The 16,749-nt window shown below is 45.0% G+C and overlaps 1 protein-coding gene across 2 annotated transcripts in view; it reads left to right on the forward strand.

Moving 5' to 3' along the window:
* The window catches only part of tax1bp1b (Tax1 (human T-cell leukemia virus type I) binding protein 1b), a 44,769-nt gene that overhangs the window by 25,620 nt on the left and 2,400 nt on the right, over positions 1-16,749 (forward strand). For both annotated transcript variants that reach the window (XM_080736908.1, XM_080736909.1), the window contains 10 exons: positions 71-161; positions 2,679-2,864; positions 7,297-7,548; positions 8,202-8,378; positions 9,049-9,121; positions 9,261-9,379; positions 10,476-10,601; positions 13,304-13,390; positions 15,798-15,999; positions 16,134-16,297. In XM_080736908.1, coding sequence (XP_080593034.1) covers positions 71-161; positions 2,679-2,864; positions 7,297-7,548; positions 8,202-8,378; positions 9,049-9,121; positions 9,261-9,379; positions 10,476-10,601; positions 13,304-13,390; positions 15,798-15,999; positions 16,134-16,297 — 1,477 coding nt within the window. The remainder of the gene's footprint in view (positions 1-70; positions 162-2,678; positions 2,865-7,296; positions 7,549-8,201; positions 8,379-9,048; positions 9,122-9,260; positions 9,380-10,475; positions 10,602-13,303; positions 13,391-15,797; positions 16,000-16,133; positions 16,298-16,749) is intronic.

A 16,749-nucleotide genomic window follows, 5' to 3' on the forward strand; every position in this document is an offset into this window, starting at 1 on the left:
GGAATTAGAAAGGAGAGAAAAAGAAAAGAAAAAATAATATTATCTATAAAGCTATGACATGTTTCCTCAGACTGAAGGACAGGGTGAAGAAGCTGACTGTGGAGAAGGAAGCCCTGGAGTCCCATCTAAAGAACGAGAAAGATGAGAAGGAACTGTACAAGGTAAACAGTCTTGTTTCAGTTAGAGTAGAGTCATTACTAATATATCGTCGTTGTCGGGTGAAAACCTTGTATGTCCAAAACCATTAGTTTTGCATTTATTTATGTTTTCACTACTTTTGTGCGACGGCCTTGTATGATGAAGCAGGGCTTTACTTTGCGAAAGAACGTACAAATTTGAAACTTGGAGATACGAGGTTTCCACCCGACAACAACGATATGTACATGTACACACCAACCCCACACGCTGTAGTTTATTGTAGAGATTCTCTACCTTTTTATTTTCAAGGACTCGCACGTTTGATGCACGTTTATTCCACAGGCCCCCAATTGATCTGATTCTTATCTCTGGTACCCCGATCTACACTCTGACATCATCTGTGTTAATTTAACTCTGAGAGTGTACAAATGGAACCAAATGGACCCATAAACATCCATTTGGTTCCATTTGTATGCCCCCCTCGAGTAAGGGTCCATTTAGTCCATAACTATCTGGGGACCCCCCCGTAACCCCCCCCCCCCCCCCCCATGTGCAGTGTGTGGGTTATGGGATGAGGGATGGAAAGTAACTTTAACTGGTGCTTGCATGATAATATGTAGGAGCATCAATGTAAGAAATACCCGTTTTGTTTAATGGCTACAGAGATACTGTGTAGATGTAAAATAAAGTGATTCCGATGCTAGTTCTGTTTATACTTCAAAAACATCCCGAACTTCCTGAGTCAGAAATCGATTTCCAAATATATGAATATCTCATGCTTCCGTTGTGTTTTTCACTCTCTCCGGTGGTCATTATGAGGCATACTTTTGCTTAATATACACCCAGACTGTATACTTAGTCTAAACAGGGCATGACTTATTCTGCCTTCTTCTTCTACTGGTGTTTTGTGGCTCTTTGTTGTGGTGTACACTTGGGAGTGGTACGTAGGCTACTGTCGCCAAGGAAACGGGTTAAAAGAAACTGCTGGCTAATTTAGCTTGTGCAGTCACACTGAGACCGTAGCTGTACTGGGGAACTTTACAGGCTCACCTCACTCTCTGTTTTGTAATTAACGTCACGCAGCATTTACTTTAATTGTCGTATGTTGTTTGGTACATCTTATTCAAAGTTGTTCAGACTACGCCATTGTAGCCCTGATTCGCCCGTCAGCAACAGTTTTTTCAGACATAGCCGACAAAAGCTCCAGATAAGAGGCAAACGAACGAACGCTCGCTTTCATGAACTTTGGTTGTGTGTAGACTGGACTGTTCAAAGTGATCTGAGCGTCACCAAGTCACTCGCTGATGTGTCACAGACATTTGAGAGATATCTAGCAGGTGAAATATCTGAGCCTGTCGGCGTGTCGAAATCAGTTGCCACAAAGTGTTTGACTGGCAGTGAGAGCAGCCAATGAGAAGTGAGAGTGCACAGTGCAGGACACAGGATGAAATCTGAGGGAGGAGTTATAAGCCTTGCATTCATTCATCTTGTTTTTAAAGGTGATACACCATGCATTTAAAAAGTATTTATGTCATATTGTTTATGTCCCAAAAACGTTTTTCAAAAGGTTTGAGGCTAAATTACCACTCCTGAATAGAGAGCCTCTCATTTTTGAATGGCTCTCAGAGCATTTTCAGCTGCAGTACCACCTTTGGCCTGAACTGCGCCACCCTCCCCCCCTCAATTTCTTTGAGAAAAAAAAAAAAAATTGAAAAAAAAAAAAAAAAAAAAAATGGCCGTTTATGACGTCACAAACGGCAGCAAATCTGGACAGCCTATTTTGAGAACCCGTGGGATGCTTTTAACCTCCACCTTCCCAAAACCAGAGAAAGACACAACGGTCTGAAATGGGACTTTGTGAGGATAGAAGGTGCTAGTGGGACCCCAAAAAAAGATTTTAAAATAGGAAAAGTTAATTTTCATGGTGTATCACCTTTAAGCTGCAAATCTACTCACAAACTGCTTCGACTTCAAGTTTCTTGTGATCATCCATTTTTGGAATTGCGTAACTAACTTGCATGTTACATCTTGCAAGATACCTGATTATAAGACAGAATGTTATGCAATACGACCACTTTGAAAGTCTTGTAGTGTGAGCCTGGCAGCCTGCTATTACTGATGGGTACATAGGCTACGGCATTATTAGAAGGGCCTTTGCTACCTTTATCCTCCCCGTTTAGGCACATGGTCAATGGACTGCGATTATATAGCACCTTTCTGACTACTCAAGGCACTCCATTCTCTCATTCACACACATTCGCACCCTGGCAGCAGAAACAGCCATGAGAGGCACCAACCTGCCATAAATGTAAGAGTGTGGCAGAGCAGAGTTAGTGAATGATTGTATTCAATGTAAGGTCCTCACAAATACTGTGTGTGTGTGTGTGTGTGTGTGTGTGTGTGTGTGTGTGTGTGTGTGTGTGTGTGTGTGTGTGTGTGTGTGTGTGTGTGTGTGTGTGTGTGTGTGTGTGTGTGTGTGTGTGTGTGTGTGTGTGTGTGTGTGTGTGTGTGTGAGCGCGCGCGTACGTGTACGTGCGCAGATTCACCTGAAGAACCGTGAGCTGGAGAACACGAAGCTGAGCGCTGAGCTGCAGATGCTGAAGTCGGTGGACATGAACAAAGAGAACACTATCGCCCAGTTCAAAGAGGAGGTGGCTCGCCTGCAGGCCTGCCTCACGGAGAAGGACAAACAGCACAGAGAGATTCTGGCCAAAGTTTCCCCTCTGGTTGGTACAACCTCCAATAACAACACTCTCTGGCACACCTCCAATAACAACACTCATCTTACTCATGTACTCACTTCTGCTTTGCTTCTGAGATGGCTTAGTTTTTTTATTGGATAATGAAAGAAATGTATATACTGTATAGACAGACAATGTACAAGAATTAACATTAACACTTTGGATGCCTAACACGTCCAGGAACATGATAACGATTGCCCCCCCGTGGAGTGCCGTGGCCCCGTTGTCAGGTCCAGGGACATGTGTTAACTGGTTACCATGGTAACTGATGGCCCCCACGCTGCGGCAGCCACGAGTGAGCGAAGAAACTCAATTTCCCATGATTCCTAGCGGAAATAGTATTCTGCGGACATTCAGTTCTCATTGCTTTGTATACAAACTCGCTGCAGAAATATGGATATATCTCCACTTCTTTTCCCATATCGCTTGTTTGGTCAAAACGGCCTGTTTTCTATGGACCATAGCTTACACACAGATCATCGCGTCTCTATTTTTTCTTCTCCGTGTGAACCGAAAGACTTTGAAGGCCCGCGCGCACAAAGGCGCCAACAAAAATCAGGTAAAAACAATAGGAAAATCCATGAAAGTTAATCTACATTAGTTATGGCAAAAACTATGGCAGCCTGGCCTGGGCCACGGGGTAGTGGTCCAGGAACCTAGGCTGGTAATCCAGCCCTTGCAGCGTCGCAGGTTCGAGTCCCTATCCTGACGACCTTTGCTGCGTGTAGTCCGTCCGTCCGTCCCCCGCTGCCCCCATCTCTCTCCCCGTTTCCTGTCAGCCTACTGTACACCTATCAATTAATGCAGAAAAAGCCCAAAAATATCAAACTATGGCAGCCCAAGTGTTAATTTAAATGGTTGGCAAATTTTGCCAAGCGTTCCATGGAGTGAAATGGAGTCCATGGCCATAATATAACAAGGTGCCGTGTGCCCAGTGCCACTATGCCTCAAGCAGTCGTAATGCGGTTACAGTATGCTGTTAAAATACATGAAATACACTTACTTAAAGGAACATTTGGCCTTTCTTGAGTCTCAGAGGTGTTCTGTGGATGGATCAAAATGAGCCTGCCGATGACATCATTGGTGTTAAATTGAAATTCAAACAAGATTTCAATCTATTTTATTGACGTTTTTTTAATGATGCAAGGACAATGGCTTCTGTTTCCACGTGCTAAACTTTCCCAGAAGAGAGAGGCTGTCGTTTTTCCATTAGCTTGCTATCCCCATCGATGATGTCATTGGTAGGCATGTCCACAGCCCACCGATGAGACCCAAAGCGAGTAGACATAAATGGTACTACAGTATGAATCTAATCGTGAGCCAATGTAAGTGAAGTGTTCCTTTAACTGTTCTGCTGCTGTTGACGGCGCTCACCGTCATTGAAAGGGTTAATACCATGGCGCCGTTGACGGTGAGGACTGTCAATCTTACTGTATATACAGTAAAGGTATTATTACTTACTGTACGTCGCTCCGGTCCCGCCCGCATCGGTAATGTCCGCGATTTGTTTACAACGCACGTCGGGCGTGCACGCGAAGTGAACGCCCTCCATAGTAAATCCATTGGGAGGCCCATAAAGAGACTTCATTTTCTCCAAAAGAGTCATTCTTATACAAAGGATGGTCTCCACTCTTCCATACTGTACACAAACGATGGGCGCAGCCATGTTCTCTTCTGGACCCACACTGTCATGTGACTAGATTACGTAATCGTTGCCGTCAAGTGATAATCCAAAAAAACAAAAACAACCCCCTTCCAGCCCTTCAAAATAATAGCGGCGGCCTATGGAGGAAACGGCGTGGCACCAAGCAACCTTCAGATTAAGAGGCACTATTAGTGTTAACTGCTGCTTTTACTTATTCTGGTCAGAATTCACCATAGAAGTTCCTTGTACTGTAATATCGTCTGTCGGGTGGAAACCTCATGTCCAAAACTGTTACTTTTCAGGATTCCAATTAAAAAATAGCAAAAGCAGCAGATCTAAGCAAACTTCACCTGCCCCAACGTTTTAGGTGGGCAAGCCTTAATTGCAGTGGTTCTCAAACTTGGGGTCGGGACCCCAAATTATTTTGTGGGGTCCCCAGATGATTAGCTTAATGTCCATTTTTTTCTCACTCAATGGTAAATAATCCAACATATGGTATAAGTGTGTACAGGGTATCTGCACATTTATAAAGTGACAATTCAAGACCTTTTTAATACCAAACTGGCAAATATTAAGTAAGAAAGAGGTGAACATTGTGAAAATAGCCGAACTACAAGCTCACAACGCCTCGCACTGCTTGTATTTTGCCTATTTTCAAAATATTTATCCTACAATTCCAAGTGCTTGTCAGGGTGGGAGTCCCCAGTTCAAATATGTTTATTTTGGGGGTCACAGCCTAAAAAGTTGGAGAACCACTGCCTTAGTGTCAATGCCTGCCACTCATCCCCTGCAGGGAGATGTGATATGTAGAACCAGGCATCATTCTGACCCTCATCCCCTGCAGGGAGATGTGATATGTAGAACCAGGCATCATTCTGACCCTCATCCCCTGCAGGGATCAGTGATGTCATTACGTGCGCATCCCGCATCAAAAACTCATTCAAGTCGCCCAGGGACTCATTCATGTCATGGTCCTGGGGTCCCGGGGATGCGCCTCCATTGGAGTCCATGTTAAAATAATTTACTGGGTCGCGGTAAAATAAAAACATTTTAACTCATTTAGTGCTCCTGAAATTAACGGATTATAAAGTCCACGATGCCACCTTCAGGCTGCATTCACTCCCGTTATCTTATTTTGAAGGCCAGAAGTCCACAGCGTAAACACTTCCGGTCTGACGTCATCGCGTCCTGCGCCGGAACCAATCGTTGTTTACGTGGTGTCATGGCGGATCGGCTCGGAGCTTTTCTCCATGTGCTTTATAAGCGAGCATCTGCCTCTATCTTCGCTTCTAAAGTGTAGTTTTGAGATAATGGACATTAAAGATGAGATCCCCCGTCCACCTCAATGTTATGGGATGACTATTTTGTGCTCGTGGAGCTGTGATGATGAGAAATCAGCGACGGATTTCGGCTCCGGACCTTCCGCCATTGTACTCGGTAATATAACCGCTGTTACAGTAATATATTACTTTTCACGAGTATACTCGGGATTGGCACCATGTGATACTCGAGTATTTTTCACGAGTCTTCTCGGGATTGGCACTATATGAGTTAAAATTCCACAGACACCACCATTGTTCATGGGTGAAAGCATCCTACTTTACCATACGTTAACGCAAATAAAATCCACTTAGAAAGTCTTAAAAAGGCGATAGAAACGTCAATGTTTTGATTCCACCGACGTCCGACGCCATTTTGCGCGCCCGGATTCATTAGACCCATTACATTGAAAACCTAGTAACATCACTGCAGGGAGATATGATATGTAGAACCAGGCATCATTCTGACCCTCATCCCCTGCAGGGAGAGATGATATGTAGAACCAGGCATCATTCTGACCCTCATCCCCTGCAGGGAGACATGATATGTAGAACCAGGCATCATTCTGACCCTCCTCCCCTGCAGGGAGATATGATATGTAGAACCAGGCATCATTCTGACCCTCATCCCCTGCAGGGAGAGATGATATGTAGAACCAGGCATCATTCTGACCCTCATCCCCTGCAGGGAGATATGATATGTAGAACCAGGCATCATTCTGACCCTCATCCCCTGCAGGGAGATATGATATGTAGAACCAGGCATCATTCTGACCCTCATCCCCTTCAGGGAGACATGATATGTAGAACCAGGCATCATTCTGACCCTCATCCCCTGCAGGGAGACATGATATGTAGAACCAGGCATCATTCTGACCCTCATCCCCTGCAGGGAGACATGATATGTAGAACCAGGCATCATTCTGACCCTCATCCCCTGCAGGGAGAGATGATATGTAGAACCAGGCATCATTCTGACCCTCATCCCCTGCAGGGAGACATGATATGTAGAACCAGGCATCATTCTGACCCTCATCCCCTGCAGGGAGAGATGATATGTAGAACCAGGCATCATTCTGACCCTCATCCCCTGCAGGGAGACATGATATGTAGAACCAGGCATCATTCTGACCCTCATCCCCTGCAGGGAGACATGATATGTAGAACCAGGCATCATTCTGACCCTCATCCCCTGCAGGGAGATATGATATGTAGAACCAGGCATCATTCTGACCCTCATCCCCTGCAGGGAGACATGATATGTAGAACCAGGCATCATTCTGACCCTCATCCCCTGCAGGGAGAGATGATATGTAGAACCAGGCATCATTCTGACCCTCATCCCCTGCAGGGAGACATGATATGTAGAACCAGGCATCATTCTGACCCTCATCCCCTGCAGGGAGACATGATATGTAGAACCAGGCATCACTCTGACCCTCATCCCCTGCAGGGAGACATGAAGGTCCTGAAGGAGCAGCTCCGTCAGAAGGAGGAGCAGCTGCAGGCCACCCAGCAGCAGTCGGCCATGCTGTCGGCCGAGCTGCGCGACGCCTCCAGCGCCCGCGACCGCAGCATGTCCGACCTGTACCGCATGAAGCTGGAGGCCGACGCGCTGAAGCAGGGCAAGGCCGACGCGCAGGCGCACTGCGGCCGCCTGGAGCGCCTCGTCGAGACCATGAAGGCCGAGGCCAAGCGCGAGGCGGTGAGGACCCTTTTTACACTCATGAAATCGTCCCCAATTACATCGAGAAGCCTGTCATTTGTTTTGACGATGGAAGATGTATAGAGGGTATGCGCATGCATAAAGAGAATGGCATATCGAGTGGCAGTCAGTTTAACATCGTTCTAATGCAATCAGATGGGACTTTTCTGTTTGGATGTATGGGATTTCAAGGCCAGAAAGTCTACGGAAAGTAGTTTTTTCCACTTGGTAGGCGTTCCCACATAATTTCCGGCTTCCGGGTATTATGATGATGTCATGCGCATAACCTCAATAGTAATGTGTGAGAAAACTGGTTTAAAGATTTACTCTATTTGCATTTACTGCAATTGGATTGATGGTGTTGACTTATGGTAGAATAAATGAATAACTATTGTCCGAGGTTTCCAGACGGTGGCATAGCCGTTTCCTGTTCCATTTCATTTTCTCATAGCTTCGTTTAATATGCTCGGCAGCAGATTTGAACGGAAAACACACACATAAAGGTGTCGTTGTGTTTCCCATTCAAACCCAAAAAGAAGCTATGGTTCTGTTCTGTTTTTGAGACACGATTCTGCAGTTCGCCATGTCACATCTTAGCATGACATTTGAACCGTTGACGTTGACTGTGAATGCGTGGTGTTGCATGGACTCAGGCCAGGGCCGAGGAGGAGGCGGCGCAGGCAGAGCCAGCCGTGCTGGCTGAGATGCAGAGAGAGGTGGAGGACCTGAAGCTGCGGCTGCACATGGCAGCAGAACATTACAAGGACAAGTACAAGGAGTGTCAGAGGCTGCAGAGGCAGGTGCTCCGCTTCTCTGAAACGCAGACTGGGGTGAGTCTTCTAGTAAAACTCACGTGTGTGTGTGTGTGTGTGTGTGTGTGTGTGTGTGTGTGTGTGTGTGTGTGTGTGTGTGTGTGTGTGTGTGTGTGTGTGTGTGTGTGTGTGTGTGTGTGTGTGTGTGTGTGTGTGTGTGTGTGTGTGTGTGTGTGTGTGTGTGTGTGTGTGTGTGTGTGTGTGTGTGCGTGCGCGCGCGCGCGCGCGCGCGCGCGCGCGTGCGTGCGTGCGTGCGTGCGTGCGTGCGTGCGCGCGCGTGCGTGCGCGCGAACTTTTTGTGTGACAAATAGTGACACGATTCTAATCTTCCATGTCAAATCAGTCAGCCATTTAAGTCTTTTATACAGTTTTTGGTTATATGATATACTCTGTGTGTGGGTGTGTGTGTGTTTGTATATAGATGAAAAGCAAAAATAGAATACATACGTACATATAGTGAAAGTAGAATACAGTATATTCAAGGTATGTCGACAAATAGCTAAAATAGAATATATACACACAGTATAGTAAGCAGGTTGGAGTGGCTTATTTTCGGCATATATAGCAACATGGAGAAATAGAATGTATAAAAAAGTAGGGCTGTCAAAAGTCTATAGACGAACCCGTCGACCCCCACAATCACTAACCACGGCTGAACCCCAGTAATTGCTTGTGTTCCTGTCTTTAGGAGCAGAAGAAGCACTTTGCAGCCGAGGCCATAACGGTCCCTGCCTCTGGGAGTCCAGACACTTCCGTACCAGGTACCGCCATCTAAACACAACAATGTGTTTGTCCCCCTTGTGACGCACTGCACTGCCTCAGGTAAATGACTATGTGTGTGTGTGTGTGTGTGTGTGTGTGTGTGTGTGTGTGTGTGTGTGTGTGTGTGTGTCTCTGCAGGCAGCCCTGGCTCCTCTGAGCACATGCTGGAAGCCCTCATTCAGGAGAAGCTCAAAGGCATTAGCAGGGAGGCGTCCGACAGGAGCGACAAGTACAGGAAATACAAACAGATGCTCAGCGTAAGAATTCCTATAGTTAACCACTTAAACTCTGTGTACTTCATTGGCCGTGGTCCTCCGGGGCTCTTACACTAGGTCTGCACCTTTTCTTTGCCCTTTACACCAAATCTCTTTGCCTCTCTTTGAAAAAAAAGCTGATCTACAACTCAAAATGTGAAACACGTACTTCATAGTGTAAGAATTCCTACAGTTAATAACCACTTAAACTCAGTGTACTTCATTGGCCGTGGTCCTCCGGGGCTCTTACACTAGGTCTGCACCTTTTCTTTGCCCTTTACACCAAATCTCTTTGCCTCTCTTTGAAAAAAAAGCTGATCTACAACTCAAATGTGAAACACGTACTTCATAGTGTAAGAATTCCTACAGTTAATAACCACTTAAACTCAGTGTACTTCATTGGCCGTGGTCCTCCGGGGCTCTTACACTAGGTCTGCACCTTTTCTTTGCCCTTTACACCAAATCTCTTTGCCTCTCTTTGAAAAAAAAGCTGATCTACAACTCAAAATGTGAAACACGTGAGCTTGTGGATCACTCATTCATGTTCGCCACAGAATAGGGATGTTAGGATTTGTGTGGTTTTAAGGCCATAAAAAACATTTGGACTCTCTGTGCAAGGCAGGGCTTTATTGTTTGTGTGTTATACTGTTATTCAATTTGATTAATTACAAGTTACAGACACACAATTTACAGCACTACATTGGCTAATAAATGTAGTACATGGTCAGGTGTTGAAGTGGTCCAGATTGCAGGTTTAGGGTATATGAACTTAAAACACGCAAGTGAATATACCAGTAAAATAAGGAAACCAACTTTAGCCTCAATGGCTAATGAATTCCACAGTTCACCAGCCGGTTGAATTAGATTTGAGATTTCAATATAAAATAGAGCAGGACTCTTGAAGGCTGGTTACTTGCCAAAGTGTCATCTTCCCAGCAACAATCAAAACATACTAGCATTTTATTTGTTGATATTAATGAATTCCCAGCTTGCTTAGAGTACAGAATGTAAACACAGTGACTGAACTACACAGGTATTACGGCTGAGCTCCACAGAACGCGAGGCATCCTAATGAAGCCATTGTTGATCTGTTCGGTAGGAGGAGAAGGAGCGAAGCTGCATGTTTGCAGACGAGCTGGCTAAGATGGAGGTGAAACTGAAGGAGCAGCTGAAGATCAATGACGCTCTGAAGATGCAGCTGGCTGCGGAGGAGGACCGCTACAAGGTCTGTCCGTCACAAACATGCACACTCACACGCGCGCACACACACACACAGCAGGGGATGAAACCATCAACGACTTAACCCATTTAGGCCTAGAATTATTGACTGCTTTAACCAGTGAAAAATAGCAGATATACAAGCTCACAGCGCGGCACCGAGTGCCGCACTGCGAGCTTGTAGATCTGCTATTTTTGAAAAAGTCATGAAAATGTGTGCAACTCTTTGGATATATGTATATTCAAAGCGAACGTTTGTAACTCAAATTTTGCTTCTGGGTGGTCCCTGGAACTAGATATTTTGAAATGGGGGTCCGTGGACAAATACATATCATTTTGGGGGTCCTTCACATGAAAAGGTTTGAGCACCACTGACATAGTAGTCTCTCAAGAACAGACTAACTGAGCTCCAGTTGAGTGAAAAGGACCTTTTCTTTGACGATGGCTGGCCAGCTTGCTGACATTTTTTCCAAAAATCTTAGAAGGATTCAAAAGACACTTATAGAATCGGGTCAAAATTCTAATTTTCACGATTTTTCAAAAATAGCAGATCTACAAGCTCGCAGCGCGGCACTCGGTGCCGCGCTGTGAGCTTGTATATCTGCTATTTTTCAGTAGTTAAAGCATAAAATATTGCGTCATAATGTGTTCAGGCCTATGGTTGACCGGAGTCCCTCAGGGCTTTATACTAGTTTATTTTCTGTTTTCGTTCCACAATAAATATCTTCCCTGAAAGTAGCCGATCTACAAGCTCTCAACTCGCCTCAAGCTCTCAGAACTTTCAGATCTGCTGTTTTCTGCAAAGGTTTTTCCCTGAATATGGTTGCTGTGGTTGAAGTGGTTTAACAATCTAGACTTAGTAAACTAGACATGAGTTGGCTCTGTACTTGGTCTGCACCAAAATAGATCTTTCGCTTATACACAATTTCAGTATGGTTTTCGGGTCCATTTGGTTCCATTTGTACACTCTCAAAGAGTTAGGATTTCATAGTATAGATTGCGGTCCCAGAGATGGAAAATGGTATCAAATGGGGGTCGGTACAATACATATCAGTGGGGGTCCTTGAAATTGAAACGTTTGAGAACCACTACACCAGGGGTTTTCAAAGTGGGTGACGGGGCACCCTGGGGTGCCGCGAGATCTTTTGATAATGTTTGGACACTTGAAAAAATATTTAGTATCATTTTAAACTTGAAGTACACAGTTATTTTCAGTCAGTTCTAACCAAAATGGCTATTATCTCAACATAATCACTCATTATCTCGCAACATAATCACTAAAATATCATTACTGTCAGGCAGAAACCTCTGTTGCACAAAACTAGTGAAAACAGCCGATCTACAAGCACACATCGCGAGGCGTTGTGTGCTTGTAGATCTGCTGTACATTGTATAGATGATAAATACAAAACGAGCTGTTTTGGACATACAAGGTTTCCACCCGACAACGATGATATGCTATAAATATATGGTACTGGGAGTGAAAATTATAATGTAGGTGTGCCTCGGATTAAAAAGATATTCATGGGGTGCCCTGTGACAAAAACGTTTGGGAACCCCTGCACTACACTACACTCCACAGGTCCAGTGTATTTATTCATGTGTTTGGGGACAGTGTGTACTGGTTGGTAGTCTGGTGTTCTTCATGGATGTGTGTGTGGCTGCTCTAGCTCAGCGACTCCATGCAGCCTTTGATGCTGTCTGTCCAGCCCAACAACACAATCCCTCCTGACACTGTTGTTTATGGGCCAGCCTGCTCAGAGAAGACCTTTTTACTGCTGTTTATGTGAGGCGGCGGAGACAGTGGAGGCCCTCGCTCTGAGGAATCCCCAGGCCCCTGCCTGCCTGCCTAACAGGGGCGTCACAGGGGGGGGAGTGGGACTGAGTTACAAGGGCCCAAGGTGGAGGGGCCTGGAATTATTTTATACTTTAGCTATTGAAAAATAGCAGCTGCGAGTTTGTTGATCTGCTATTTTTGAAAAGTCGTGAAAATGTGTGCAAATCTTTGAATATATGTATTTTTTAAGCGCACATTTGTAACTCAAATGTTGCTTCTGGGGGGGTCCCTGGAACTAAATATTTTGAAATGGGGGTCCGTGGCCAAATACATATCATTTTGGGGGTCCTTCACAAAAAGTTTGAGCACCAATGACATAGAAACATAGGTTTTTCAAAAAACCTCAGAAGGATTTGAAATATTCAAAGACTTGTGTTGTTCAAGATTTTTCAAAAATAGCAGATCTACAGTATATCTGCGAGTATATCTGCTATTTTTCAATAGTTAAAGCACAAAATAATGCGTTCCCAGTCTAAATGGGTTAACCCTCCCCCTATGAAGAACATTCATGGGGGGCCCGCAGTGAATCCTTGTACCCAGGGCCCAGAATTTGGTGCGACACCCCTGCCTAATGCCTGGTGCTTGGCTCGGGACGGCCGGATATTTGCTCAGCGCCTTGGGGGGGGCTTGTGGGGATTCAAACAGGTTGTTTTGCTTTGAGCTCTACTGTACATAAAATTAGGCACTCGGCCGAGAAGGAAGCCCTTGACAGCCATGATCAATTAACGTCACACGTTGGAAGGACTCTTGTGAGTGCTTCTGGTTTCCGCTCTCCAAGCGGGAGCCACGTCAGTTGTTGCACCTACGTGACACTTTTAACCTCTTTCTCTCTCTCTCTCTTTCTCATTGTGTCTTTGTGTGCGGGGCTGCAGAGCCAGGTGGCAGAGAAGGGGCGAGAAGTGAAGGAACTCAAGGACACGATCACAGTCCTGATGAAGGAGAAGGAAAAACTGGAGGGGGTTAGTAGTGACAGCTTTCATTTTCTTCTTTATAGACTTCTTCCACACGAAAAGAAAGAAAGAACTCTGAAAGCTGGCTTTTTCCCCCCCTTTCCCAATCTGGTCTGGGTTTTAACCCATTTAGGCCTGAACACATTATGACGCAATATGTTATGCTTTAACTATTGAAAAATAGCAGATATACAAGCTCACAGCGCGGCACCGAGTGCCGCGCTGCGAGCTTGTAGATCTGCTATTTTTGAAAAATCGTGAAAATTAGAATTTTGACCCAATTCTATAAGTGTCTTTTGAATCCTTCTAAGATTTTTGGAAAAACGATGTCAGCAATCTGGCCAGCCATCGTCAAAGAAAAGGTCCTTTTCACTTAACTGGAGCTCAGTTAGTCTGTTCTTGAGAGACTGCTATGTCAGTGGCGCTCAAACCTTTTCATGTGAAGGACCCCCAAAATGATATTTATTTGGCCAGGGACCCCCATTTCAAAATATCTAGTTCCAGGGACCACCCAGAAGCAAAATTTGAGTTACAAACGTTCGCTTTGAAAATACATATATTCAAAGATTTGCACACATTTTCACGACTTTTTCAAAAATAGCAGATCTACAAGCTCGCAGCGCGGCACTCGGTGCCGCGCTGTGAGCTTGTATATCTGCTATTTTTCACTGGTTAAAGCATTCAATAATTCTAGGCCTAAATGGGTTAAAATGTCTCTCTAATTGGAGAAGCTAAGTAAATGAGTTCTGATTTTCCATTCAATTACTCTGGACCACAGCATGGTCCACGTTGGCCCCAGAACCTCCACCACTCACAGCAGCTCAGAGGAGCAAAATGACCCCATTTGAGGTTTAGACTGTAAATAAAATTGGCGCCTGCAACAAACGTCAAATAAAAACCAGCCTCCCGTCTCTCTTTGAAAACAAGAGGAGTTTCTTTTCTCGACGAAGACGCTAATTAAACTGTTTGCGAGACCAAAAGAGAATGCGCAGCTTCCCTCCTGTGCTGCTTGCTGTGTGACTGTGTTGTCTGCAACTCTGCATCACCACTGATTTCAGCCATAGAGTCTGACATGTCTTTCTCTTGGCTAACTCTTTGCTTTCTCTAAGCCAGGGGTCCTCAACAGGGGTCTGGGACCCCTAGGGGGGTCCTCAGATTTACTACAGTGTGATAGGAACTTTTTATATATTACATGTTGCATTAACCACTTGAACCGCGCATCCCTATTCTGAAGGGAACATTAGCTGAAAAAATCTGGGAGTGGTGTTAGCTGGAGTATTGGTTGAGCTTCACATGACAGTTAGCACACTGCAGAATATAGTCACGTTGGCAAACATAAGAAATGAAGAACAATTTATTTGATTAAGAGTTTTTGAAGCGGTGAAAACCGCTTCCAAGGTATAGCTTTGTCTGTCCCGTGCATGTCCTGTGCATGTCCAGTCCAGAATGAAGAATTGAGGATTGGTCAAGCTTCACATGACAATTTGGCTCTCCAGACAAAATCATTCATTCATTCAGAACACATAGAATCTAAAAATATAGAACTAAAGCACATAGAAAGTATAGATCTAGAACACAGAATGTATAGATCTAGAACACAGATTTCATAGCTATAGAACACATAGAATAAAAATTCACCGCTTCACTTCGAACTGAGGTTTATTTAGTTATTGTTGTGGGCTCGCCTGAAAGGTGAGAACACTGTTATCCTCATTATTGTGGGCTCGCCTGAAAGGCGAGAACACTGTTATCTTCATTATTTATATATAGTGAGTTCCGTCGCAGACAGTATAAAGGCAGTTATTTATATAGTGAGTTCCGTCGCAGATAGTACAAAGGCAGGGCCCTTGAGGTGCAATTGAGTTGTGGAAAATCTGGGAATGGTGTTAGCTGGAGTATTGGTTGAGCTTCACGACAGTTAGCACGCTGCAGAATATATTATAGTCACGAGCGAGCCCACACTGTTTCGTAGGAACAGTATTTCTAGTTAAACTTATTAATAATGTTCCTAGTGCCCAGATGTCCCACCATTTCCTGCATTTGAGTTGGGAACATGTACTTTTTTTTGGTTGGGGAACATATTATTATTAGTATAATTTTTTTTTGCGGGGAACCTTTTTTGGGGGTGAAGTGGGGAACATAGAACCTGGGGAACATAGGGAGGACCTCCACAGATTGCATGCACGCCAACACACACACACTGTGTAAACTGTGTAAATCCGACCCTTGATCTTGTTCACACACGTAAATCCATTGCGAGATTTGTCATTAATCGTCCTTGATCCACGTTTGATGCTTGTAGTAGGATGACTTGCACATGCATTATTTAACATAACCGGCCCGCATAAATAATGTTGGATAAAAGACCAAAGCAGGGAAGCTGATCGTTTGCCTCCCCCCCCTTCTCTCCCACCAGGATGTGTCGAAGACGGGCACCAAGAAAGACCAGTCCAGCGGTGAGAAGCTCCAGAATGTGGAGTGCAGCCAGAGCAGTGTTCCTGTGTTCCTGCAATATCCCCTCCCCTACAGCCAGGACGCTCCCACCCCTCTCCTGGTCTCCCAGAGCCCCACCCAGCTGCACTTTGGGAACCCATACTCCAGCTCCTCAGACACGAAAGGTCAGCTTGACCCCACCTACTGTGAATGTAACGCACACCCATAGGCTTTGACTGTGTTTAGCGCTGGTCCATAGCGTTACATCTTGGCAGAATACATAGAAATATTTGGAGTGTAATTGACTTTTCTCCTGCAGACGAGGAGGTAGACGAGCAGTTCTCTGATGAGCAGCTGCTGCGCCTGCCCCCCGTGGGCCCCCCGTCCTGGGACAGCAACGTGGTGTGCATCCAGCCCAGCCGCAACCTCAGCCGGCCCGACGCCCTGGACGACACCGAGGAGCAGCACAACAACAACAACAATGTAAACAACTACCATGATATGTAATTGGACCATAATTGCGACCAAAGGTCGCAGTATACAATGAGAAATGTTGCAGCTTGTCTGTGTCAGTCCTTCCTTCCTTCAGTCAGTACACATTTTTACAGTCTTTTGGTTCCCTTGTCACTGTGACATCACTCTGACATCATGCTTTGATGTCACTGTGATGTCAGGGGAACCACTCTTAACAGACTGGGTTTGCTGCTCTGACATCACACATCACGTCAGAACATGCCCATATATGGGCATTCCCAGATCACACTTGCAAATTAATAACGTCCTTGTCTGTTTTATGCCCATATATGGAGATCTCTGTCCCGATGTCATCAATATTAAGGGCATATCTGGGACATTAATTAATGTTAAGAGAATAATTAAAAATAGTTGGTAACGGACTTCCCTCTTCAGTTAAAATCACTATGGACATCTTCATG

This window comes from Nannobrachium achirus, assembly GCF_963921795.1.
Source record: "Nannobrachium achirus genome assembly, chromosome: 2".
Taxonomy (NCBI): Eukaryota; Metazoa; Chordata; class Actinopteri; order Myctophiformes; family Myctophidae; genus Nannobrachium; species Nannobrachium achirus.